We start from the raw sequence: 11,459 nt of genomic DNA on the forward strand, positions 1-11,459 counted from the left end.
ATAATTTTAAATTTTTATAGAGAATATATATGTTAAGTGAGATCTTAGACTAATCAAGGATTCAACTTATAGCTCACTTAGCCTTATATATATCCTCACCTTTACCTTGGCCCCATTACAACCTTAAAAAGACCTCATGATGTTTGTATGTATGCATTATGTATTTGTTGATTGGTTAGATGAAGAACAAAGTTTTAGAAAGCATGAATAGAAAAGAATAGAGTGATTAACCCCAAACACTGAGTGACTAGAGAGTAAACACAAAATTCAGTGAGGGTTCAATAGCTCATCTCCATATATCCCCGTTTAATTGTTAATTGTCTTGCAAGTTTGTGAATTCCTTTAACTCAACTCAATTGTGAAAGTGCTTTAACATGATTTAGGTTTGGCTATGCATATATGATTCCTTGAAATTATGAATCAAATTAACCACATGTAAGCTCTATATATATAGGTGGATGATAATTAGAATTGCATGATTCATTTAGGTAGCTTGCATTTAGAATAGATTGCATTGCATAAGATTCCACCATTCTACCTTTACTTTTCTCTTGGATTTAGCATGAGGACATGCTAGTGTTTAAGTGTGGGGAGGTTGATAAACCCCTATTTTATGATTCATCTTGTGCTCAAATTGAGTGTTTTTATCAATTCTTCACCCACTTATTCATATAAATTGCATGGTTTTACTTTCCCTTCCTTATTTTATAATATATGTGAAAACATGTTTCCTATGCTTTAAAAATATTAAAATTAATTATCCTTTATTATCATTCGATGCCGTGATCTGTGTGTTAAGTATTTTCAGGCTTCATAGGCCAGGAATGGCTTAGAAGATAGAAAAGAAACATAAAAAATGGAAGGAAAGCACAAAAATGGAGTTTTGAAGAAAAGGGTGCGCGTGGACGACGCGGACCGTGCCTAGCGCAAAATGGAAGCGACGCGTACGCGTAGACGACGTGGACGCGTGCCTTGAGCAGAACGCAATTGACGCGTACGCGTGACAAGGAAAAACTCCAGACCACGCGAACGCGTGACGGACGCCACGTGCAGGAATCTTCAGAAAACGCCCTCAGCGATTTCTGGACCCTTTTTCGGCCCAAATCCAAGCCAGAAACACAGAATATAAGCCAGAGAATGGGGAAATCAAAAAGAGAACGTTTTAGAACAAGTAGAATATAATACAAAATTCATAATTCATAATTTTTGGTTTTAGATGTAGCTTTTAGAGAGAGGTTCTCTCCTCTCTCTTAGGATTTAGGAGTAGGATTTCTCTTACTTTAGGATTGCTTCTATAATCACAGGTTCAAAGTTCCTTTAATTTATTTTCTACTTTTATTTATTACTTTAATTGTTATTTATCTTTCCAAATTGGCTTATGAACTTTTCCATGTTAAGATTTGAATGTTCTATTTAATATATTTTGAGGTATTTCAGATTAAGGATTGTTTTATTCTATTTTTGATGCTTTTAATTTAATTTAGATTTATTTTCCCCTTTTGGCTTTGGTTAAGTAATTAGTGACACTTGAGTTATCAAACTCAGCAGTTGATTGAGATTTGAGAATTGCCGATTAATTTAGATCGCTCTAAAGCTAGTCTTTCCACAGGAGTTGACTAGGACTTGAGGATCAGATTGATTGGTCCACTTGACTTTCCTTTATTTAGTAAGGGTTAACTAAGTGGGAGCAAAATCCAATTCTCATCACATCTAATAAGGATAACTAGGATAGGATTTCCAGTTCTTATACCTTGCCAAGAGTTTTCGTTATAATTATTAATTTATTTTTCTTGCCATTTAAATTACTTGTTCTCTATTTCAAAAAACCCAAAAATACACCTTTTTTCATAACCAATAATAAATCATACCTCCCTGCAATTCTTTGAGAAGACGACCCGAGATTTAAATACTTCGGTTATAAATTTTATTGGGTTTTGTTACTTGTGACAACCAAAGTTTTTGTACGAAAGGATTCTTTGCTGGTTTAGAAACTATACTTACAACGCGATTATTTTTATAAAATTCTTTACTAGCAGGAATCCATTCGTCACTCATCGAATGCTAACCTTTGCTCATGAGTCATATCTTGTTCTGTATATAAGTTTGTATGAGTCAACTCATTTGTGTCATATGCTAACTCCTCCTCTATTAGCTTATTCTGAAAAAGGCGAACATCAGACATCTCAAGATATGGCATTGATTGATAGTCTCTTAAAGATCTCGCATTGCTGTTGAGTATCTTCTCAATCTCAATAAGGCAGAGGTTTTTCAATTCATCATCAGTCATGTTTAGTCCTAGCAAAAGCACATGGTGGTTTTATGAAATATTTAATAAGTAATTCCAAAATAAAACTATTAATATTATTAATAAAAATAATAAGAGAACGCAATCTTGATATAAAAAAAGACATAGTAAAATACCTTGATTTTTCAAAGCTTTTCTCCTCTCATATAGTATTCCATCAGCTAATAATGTCCAAGTTGCATTCCAAACATGCTCTGGGTTGCTAATGCTATTAGATATCAGTAGCATCGCAGATAATTTTCTTAATTAATTACCAGATGTAAGTTCAGCTACCTCATTAATAACTGTAATGAATTCCCTATCATCACACAGTAGTCCCATGGAATAGCAAGCATCTTGGAAGCTAGAATATGTAATTCCATTAAATGTCCTAATAGACTCATATGTTGTGCAACCTCTCTGAACAGCTAACAAAATTCTCATATAATAAATATCACATGTACCCGGTGAAACATAGTTTAACCTCCCGATAGAATTCCCTCTTTTGCGTGGATTCCATTCCCTTACTTCTCTATCATAAACAAATTGATTTGAAAACTCAGCATATATAAAAAATTGACTTGATTCAATTTTTTTATTGGCCTCCATCCACGCTAAGAACATCGTACATTTTCCTTCCTCTACTTCCACGATTTCCTCAAGATCGTCATCGTCTTTAAAGATGATATTTTGTTCTCCAGGAAAATAAAAGGTTAATCTCATCACTGAAGGCCACCTTTGATAAATATCATAAGCTAAACTTCTCCACACAGCCTCACATGCAGACAAATATCTGCAATCATAAAATTGTTTGATCTCATCAATAACCTGAGCATCCTCTCCATTGAAAGTTCCTTTGTAACTCCAATTACTACCCTGTTTAGACCTTTTATTCACGTACTTGAACAAATATTTGATAGCATTTGACTTGTTGCAGTACTTTACATTAACATGCGCTTGATAAGACATCAGCAGATATGCATTGTACGGAACCACATTATTATTATCCATATGGACTCCCTTCTTCTCAGTAGTCACTCCTGTGCCTCGCCTTCTATATGATGGGTATCCACTATCTTCGATAACTATGGTTCTACTGAATATTTTGGGATAATATTTAGTGCAGTACCCATCTTTCATGCAGGGAGATTTTGAGAAAGCTCTACCACATGGTCCATGAATCATATATGTAGATACAGCTCTAAACAATTTTGGGTGTTGAATAGGATTTGGCAACTTTAAAGATATTAACCGATCAATTTGAGTTGTCGTTGTTATCTTATGGTCTCCATTTAACCATAAAAGAATGTGAGTATGTGGTAGACCTCTTTTTTCGAATTTCACCTACATCCCTTATACCAAAAAGACAAAAAAAATATATGTTATAAATAAACTATCTATTTTATGTATGTGCTTTGATAAATTAAGGGTGATAATAGAAAATCAACAATATGTTAAGTAAGAAAATATTTTGCCATTTATTTTATAACAATCTAAAGGAATATTTCTCTAAAAATAAGGTTGGATAATGAGCAATACCTGCATCTAGCACTCCAAATGGAATTTCTTGCTTAAGATCCGAGATTATCATGTCAAGCTTATATTTGAACACTCTACATGATATATCCGGCCAGTCTTCAACCTTTAAGTTCCTTGGATTGTTAACCCGGTCAATCTCTTGCCAACTCGAGTTACATGTTATTATGATGAAAAGGTCTGGATATCCATATTTCTTACGAATTTCCATAGCATCTTGACAATTATTAAACATGTATCTCATGCCACCAGTGAAGGACGCGGGTAGGATGACACGTTTACCTGCCTTGGAAGCACGAGTCTCATGCCTAACAACTGCATCTTGAATCCCTTTGTATATATCACTCCTCGCCTTGGTTTGGTTGTTTCGATAGTAGGTCAGCCTTTGTGCTTCAATCATAGAAAAGCAATCAACCAAGAACTGCTAAAATAGTCGTCCACCATTGACAATGGTTAGATACTCGACCCTTTTCTCTTGTATTCTAAATGCTATGAACTCCCTTAAACTCACATGCTGTCTCTTTCTATTTTCATCAGCCCTATGAGATTCTCGCAAAGGAATGTCTTATTGATAGCCATCTTCACCATAAGGAAACATCATAGGATACTGAAGAGGAATAAATGCGGTGTGTGTCTCATGAATCCTTTCTAGATGTCCGAACTTTAATTGAACTATAATATCATGCCCTGCATCTCCAGAATCAAAATCTCCTACTATTAAAGTTGCGACCTCATTAGAAGATGGTAAATTGCAGACTCTTGTGTCTTTTGATCTTTTTCGGTACAACCGTAGCATTATATTTGTGATCTCTCCTTGATTCAGGTAGTTTCTCACTATCCTAAATGTGTGAGCAAGAACATTATGTTCATCGATCATGTCCTTGAGATCTAGAACTAAGGACTGGTCAATGTTGTTGTTGGTTGTTCTTGAACTGTATAAAACATTAATTGAAAAATGTTAGAATTCATAATTAACCAAAATCAAAGTACGAACTACCTTAATCTGTTTTTAATCAGTTTGGAATGCATGATACAAACCTGAAAATCTCTATCCTGTTTGAGACCTCATTTTCTGTATCATAAATATATAACTGCATAAATTTTGGTCTTTGTCCCTCAATTAGTACCAAGCTTCAAATTCTGTGGTAGTTTTGTCCACTCACAATGAACTGGAAAGGACCTGTCCCATCATTGATGGAGGTCTCTATTTTACCTCCGAGGGACGTGAAGCAAAACATGCTATTATAAGTTCTTATATTATCCATAAAGTGTTTGCTTCTTTGGTCTATTGCAAATATTAAATCTTGCAAGAGTTGAGGTGGACATTGCAAAAATGGCAGTTGTACCTTCCCTCGCATACAACATATTGAGAACTCAATATTGGATCCTGTTTTAGACTTCTCTGATCTCTCCTCATACCACATCATAGCGTCGCAATACCGACAAAAAAATTCTGAGTCACCAATATCTATCATATCTAATAATCACCAAGATAATAAATTATATTTCAGTTATATCTGCAACAAATACTTTATATAAAAATATACCTTTCTTTCGCCATGTGAGGTATAAAAATAATATTTACAAAAAATTACCGATGACTACAATTTATAGATTAAAAAGATGAGATCATATAATACGGTTTCATTGTGCCAACCTCAAGACTTATATTTTATATGCACGCTAATCAAACAATAAGAATTACAATAAATCAGTATTCAAATACAAAAAAGTATAATATATAACCATATCTTTGTTAGAATTTTAAAAACTTGTACACTAAACGATAATTTTTTGTTTATAAAAAGCATAACAATAGTAAATAATAAAATGCTGATATTGCTACTTCTTAGATTACCTGTTTCTTAGCAACATCGAATATGGCTGGGTATTCAATCTTATTATTTGTCGATAAAAATAAATAAAATTAAATACAATCTAAAAATTAGTAACCTTATAAATTACGTAAATTTAGAAAAAATATTTAAAAAGAGAGAAAAAATGAAAGTACTTCTATCGTGAAGAAACAATTTAAAAGATAACAATATAAATTGAGTAAAGAGAAAATTTATAAATGTGGCAAGTAAAAAAATTTAAATTTAAAAATTAAAATGGTTAAGAAGTCACTTAATTAAGAATTAGTATTAGAATTTCAAATTTCAAATTTTTAAATAGAGTTTTCTAATTAGCTAGTACAAATTTTAAATTTTTAAATAAAATTTCCTAAAGTAATTCAATTTTGTCGGAATAACATTAGAAACAGAATTAAGTATAGAAAAATGTCAAATTAAAATTTTCTTTTAAATAGTATAAATAACCTCACATTTTAATAAGACTGGTAATTCTATTTACTTTAATATAATCTTTGTAATTAGCATAGTAGCTTATAAATTATATAAAATTTTAAAAAATATTCTCAAATCCAATCGCTTACTTAAAAATTAAAAAAAAAAGTTTATTTAAATTTAAATTTTAAATTTTAAACATAATATTTTAATTAAAATTAAAATTATATTTTTTTAAAATAAGTACACATTAAAAATCAATAACTAACTTAATTGTATCAACAATAATTTATATGAGAAATTTATAACTTTATGATATTAAATACTAAATTAAAAATTAACAGAATATCAACAGTGTGAATCGAATTAAAAATAAAACCATAAGTAATAACCAAATAACTTTAATTTATATTTAAAAAAATTCTAAATTCTAAACATAAAAATCCAAAAGAACCAAAGAAAAAATAACAACTCAAGAAAAGATAATGTTTTCACCCAAACAAACATATGCTTGGCATTATTCTATTAGATATACTCTAAAAGAGATTCTAAAAATATGTGCATCCAAATTCTCAGGTTTCATTCTCACTTTTGATCTTCTTGCAAGTTGAGGTATCTCCTTGCACCTTCGAATCTTCCGACTCTGAGGATAGTCGCTTGGTTGGTGTAATAGCATTTTCTAACACTTCGGATTCATCATTGTCCGCAACTTCAATGAAAAATTCAAGCAACAAATTCTGTACAAAATACTACGTTAAATTAAAGACTTCCTTCTCACCTTTGATTTTATCTCAATAATATTTTTTAATAAAATAAAGATCTAACTTTGAAAAAACAAAGAAAAAAAATTATTTTTTGAACAAATACCTTAGAACCTTCTACTTTCTACCCTTCAATGATTGAGGATGCATTTGAAGTTGGAAGCAAACTACTGGTGTAGTCAACATCCTAAAATTATAATTAGTTATTAATTATTCTTTATAAATTAGATACTACTAATGACTAAGGAAGAGAAAAATAAACTGATTTTTAATAGAAAGTACACTTATAACTGTACTCGATCACAATTTGAATAGGATGAGCCTTTTTGAATTTTTTTATGAGGTTCACATTATCAATCATCTTCTTAACTTTATAAAAAAGTGAAAAATATGGATTATCAGATATTTGAACTTCAACGATGAAGAGGAAGGTCTTATCAATTAGGTTGAGTAAAAGTATAGGTGTATCCGATAGATCTCCTTTCTGCAAGGTATTACATAATATATTAATAATAAATAATATAAAAATTAACATTAAAAATATCTTCACTAATGTTTTTAGAAATAAATATTGGTTAGAACTTACCAATAAAAGTGGATCAAGTATCTCTACACAGCTCTTTCCCAAAACTTGTTTTGCCTCCTTGTCAAAGACTACAAAACATGCACAATCAGAGTCATCAATGACACCAAGCTTTATTCGGTACCTGCTTAATAAAAAAAATAGCATAACAAAAGGTTAAACATAGAATTATTCAATATCTAATCCATTGTGATTAGACTTTAAATTAAAAAATAAATAAATAACCTTGGAGTTATGGATAAAGGAGACAGCCACAACTTGAACATTTGAAAGTTTTTGTAAAAGCATATGTGAACTTGTTGCATTCACATTGGCCGTACCACCAGTCTAGAGTATCTATAATATGATTTATAGTATCTAAGACAACACAAATAGCATTCTCAAAAAAAAACCTAAGGATTTAAATCTTCTGAATTTAGTGAGTTTTTAAATCTAAAATATATATCTAAATAAATAAGATGAATAAACAAAAATAATCAATGTACAACAGATTTAAATTAATTTTTTCTCAATTTTTTTACAGAAAAAAATTACCGTATCTAATTCTTTTAACTGCTCAATGGTTTTATCTTGATAAATTGTTAAGAATACAACCTCATTTAGAATTCCGCCGATATTCTCCCTAAATTCTTCAAATCTTACAAAGCTAGACAAATAAAGTGAAAAAAACTACGTTAAATAATACATATAATATTAAAATGAAGAATTAAAAAAATATATACCCACCTATTTTTAAATTGGATGACATTTGCTTCTTCAAGATTGAAGAACATCTTTGTGCCATACATGGAATTCTGTAAAATAATTTTTCCTGAAAAATTTAATTTAATATAAAATGAATAAAAACTCACATAGAAAATGAGTAAAAGCTCACATATAAAAATTCACATAATTATGAAGAAATATTATCGTTATATAACTTCACTCTAACAAATTATAAGACGACAACAGTTCTATCTTTATTGCCGGATCCCAAAAAAGCATTTAATTCATCTGTATAGTTGCCAAAAAATGCACACTCTATTATTTTTCTATGTCAAATAGAATATTTAATGTTAAATATATTTTTTATAACAAAATAAACAAAAAATAATTACAACTAAAAAAGTAACTACCAATAAAATAATATCAAATTATATATATATATATATATTTTATATTTTAAAATTAACAATAAAATTAAAACGCCAAACACAATTTAAAAAAATTAATAATTAGTTTATTAATTATTTTAAACTCATAAAAAATTAACTACAGAAATAATGCTTTCTATTAAAATTCTTTTTAAAAAAAGATTTAAATACTCTTTTTCAAAACCAATCCGAACTCATTTTTCAAAAAATTTAAATACTATTAATAAAAAAACGTTGCCTTTTTTAAAAAACGTTTGTCTTTGAATAAAAACGTTTATTACCTATTAATAATATTAATAAAAATATTCATAACAAAATAAGTTAAAATAACAATTTAAAAAGATGAAAATATCAAAATTTTTAGATTTATAAAAATAAATATATGATTATCCATTATCAATCTCTAATTTAATAACAGTGTACTGGATAGATTTGTCATCCTTTTCAAGAGTCCTCTCACTCCAAATTCCAGCAAGATATCTAACAACATCTGAAATGATTTAAAATAAAAAAATTGTTATCAATAAGTTTGTTAAAAACAAAACACAGCCGAAATTATCAATTAAATAAATAAATTTATAAATAAATGATACTTTTTCTAAAACAATAAACTTACCAACTAAGTAGGTGGAGCATTGAGAGTATCAAAACCCATAAAATTAAATCCATATCATGGGATACTTGACGATTATGGAAGTCTGTGCACATTCAGTATATTGGTTTAAATTAAGGGTTTGATGTATGTAAAGAAAGAGTTTGATGTAATTTGAATTGTAGTGCTACACATATCTCATAACTTATACTTTTATAGTTGATTCATAGCTAAAATTTTTTAAATTTGATTGACTTTAATTTAAATTTAAATTAAATTTGTAGATAAAGTAAATAAATATATTAACAATTTTTAAAATTCTAAATTAACGTAAATATATTTAATTTATGTATGTAGCTGCAATTTTTAAAAAAAAAATCTATAAAAATTAAAAAAATAGTGCTAAAAAGAATCAACAAACTTTTAAAAAATAGTGTTAAAATTAAAAAAAAACAACCTAAGTACAACAATCTAAGATTTAAAAAATAACAACTTAAATAAAATAATTTAAAATTTAAAAAATAACAACCTAACTATAACAACCCAAACAAATAATTTAAAATTTGAAAATAACAACCTAAACAAATAATAATTTATAATTTATGAATATAAATCTAAAAATTTCTAGTGACGACACCTATGCAAATAAACTCCCAGACCCAACGTATGAGCGCCACGTCAGCATATAAACTCCCTATTTATATTACTATAAAGATATGATTTTTGGTTTTGGATTTTTAACTCCATTCTTTTTAGTTTATTCTTACAGCTTTGGTAATTTGTGATTCTCTACCTTAAAAATTTGTGGTTCTATTAATAATCTCTGTTTGATAATTTATTCTGTGTTCTTGTTTTAATTATTTAATTTTATAGTATTCTCTGTTTTAATTATTTACTTTAAATTTGTAGTTTGGTATTCTAATTTATGTTGATATGTCTAAAATAAGCATAATAATTATGTGTTTATTAGATATGCCATATTATATAGACCATTAAATTTTATTAGATAAAAATTAAAGGCTAATATAAAGAAAGAGCGTTGATAAACTCTAATTAATATAGAATACATAATAAATATTTTAAATGACAATACTTTAAATAGTAACAGAATTTTTTATTATTAAATAATTAAATATAAAAGATATAAATACAAAAAATATGAGTATTTTTTATTCATTAAAATTAATTGTCATGCAAAATTTTTTTATAATATTAAAAAATTATATTAAAATAATATTTTAAACCGTAACATAAAATTATAAAATAATTAAAATTTTATTTTATATTACTTGACAAATAATTAAATTATTATATTTAAAATTGATTAACTAACTACTTTTGTTAAAAATATTATTTTATAACATAATTTTTTATCAAAATATTTTAAAAATATAATTTATTTAAAATATTATATATAATATACGAAAATATTAACTTTTTCATTTTTTAATTTAAAAATAAAATAAAATTCTAAATACATGCTTATCACATTATATATTTACTTATATTAATAAGACCTAAAATAATCAAACTTACGTAATTAAATACTAATAAGTTAGGTGAACTTAAGTGGGGTGCAGTTGAGGTCGCACCATAAGTTGCTGCTACATATGCTTCCATCGTCTTCCTCTCTTTGCTCTTTTTTGGATGCGATGAACACGGATCGGTTCGGATCAAATTCAATATCTGTATTTTTTAAGTTTGGATTTGATCTATCCGATCTACACATTTGCGGATTGGATCGAATCAGATATCGAATATATCCGCAAGATACAAAAATATTTTTAAAAGTATATTTTTATTAAAAAATATCAATAACATTTATTTTTTCTATTCTTTTAAATATGTTTACTCTTAAAATAATATTAAATATATCTTTTTTAAATAATAAATTAAAATAATACAACATATATGATAATTATTAGTTAAAATAAAACATAAAAAGAATATTTTTTTATTTTTATGCGGATATGCGGATCGGATAGGCGAATACCTACACAAATCTACAATCCGATCCTATTAGTGTGCGAATCGGATCCGATAGCCTTGTGGATCGGATCCATATTCGTTATTTTTGAATCAGATTTAGATAAATACCGCAGATATGCGGATCGGATCCATGAACACCAACGGATGATGCTAATGAGTTAGAGAGTTCCTGGGATATGTTCAACACTTCAATTTTAACTTGGGTTTTAGATTTGGACTCAAATTATGTCCTTTTTTTTTATAAAAAAAAACAAATTTTTTTATTAGGTGAACCGAAAAAAAAAAAACTAAATTTG

At 28.0% G+C, this 11,459-nt stretch overlaps 2 protein-coding genes across 2 annotated transcripts; both read right to left on the minus strand.

Moving 5' to 3' along the window:
* Positions 1 to 2,551: 2,551 nt before the first annotated feature.
* Positions 2,552 to 3,469, minus strand: LOC107633319 (uncharacterized). Its single transcript, XM_016336959.1, has one exon. It carries the CDS (start codon positions 3,467 to 3,469, stop codon positions 2,552 to 2,554), a length of 918 nt encoding a protein of 305 aa, XP_016192445.1.
* A 159-nt stretch (positions 3,470 to 3,628) lies between these two features.
* Positions 3,629 to 4,220, minus strand: LOC107633320 (uncharacterized). Its single transcript, XM_016336960.1, has 2 exons — positions 3,824 to 4,220; positions 3,629 to 3,636 (listed from the first exon to the last, which is right to left on the minus strand). The coding sequence occupies exons 1-2, from the start codon at positions 4,218 to 4,220 to the stop codon at positions 3,629 to 3,631; spliced, it is 405 nt and encodes a 134-aa protein (XP_016192446.1).
* Between the last annotated feature and the right edge of the window lie 7,239 nt (positions 4,221 to 11,459).

The sequence above is a fragment of the Arachis ipaensis genome, chromosome B3 (genome assembly GCF_059453495.1).
Source record: "Arachis ipaensis isolate K30076 ecotype BB chromosome B3, ASM5945349v1, whole genome shotgun sequence".
Taxonomy (NCBI): Eukaryota; Viridiplantae; Streptophyta; class Magnoliopsida; order Fabales; family Fabaceae; genus Arachis; species Arachis ipaensis.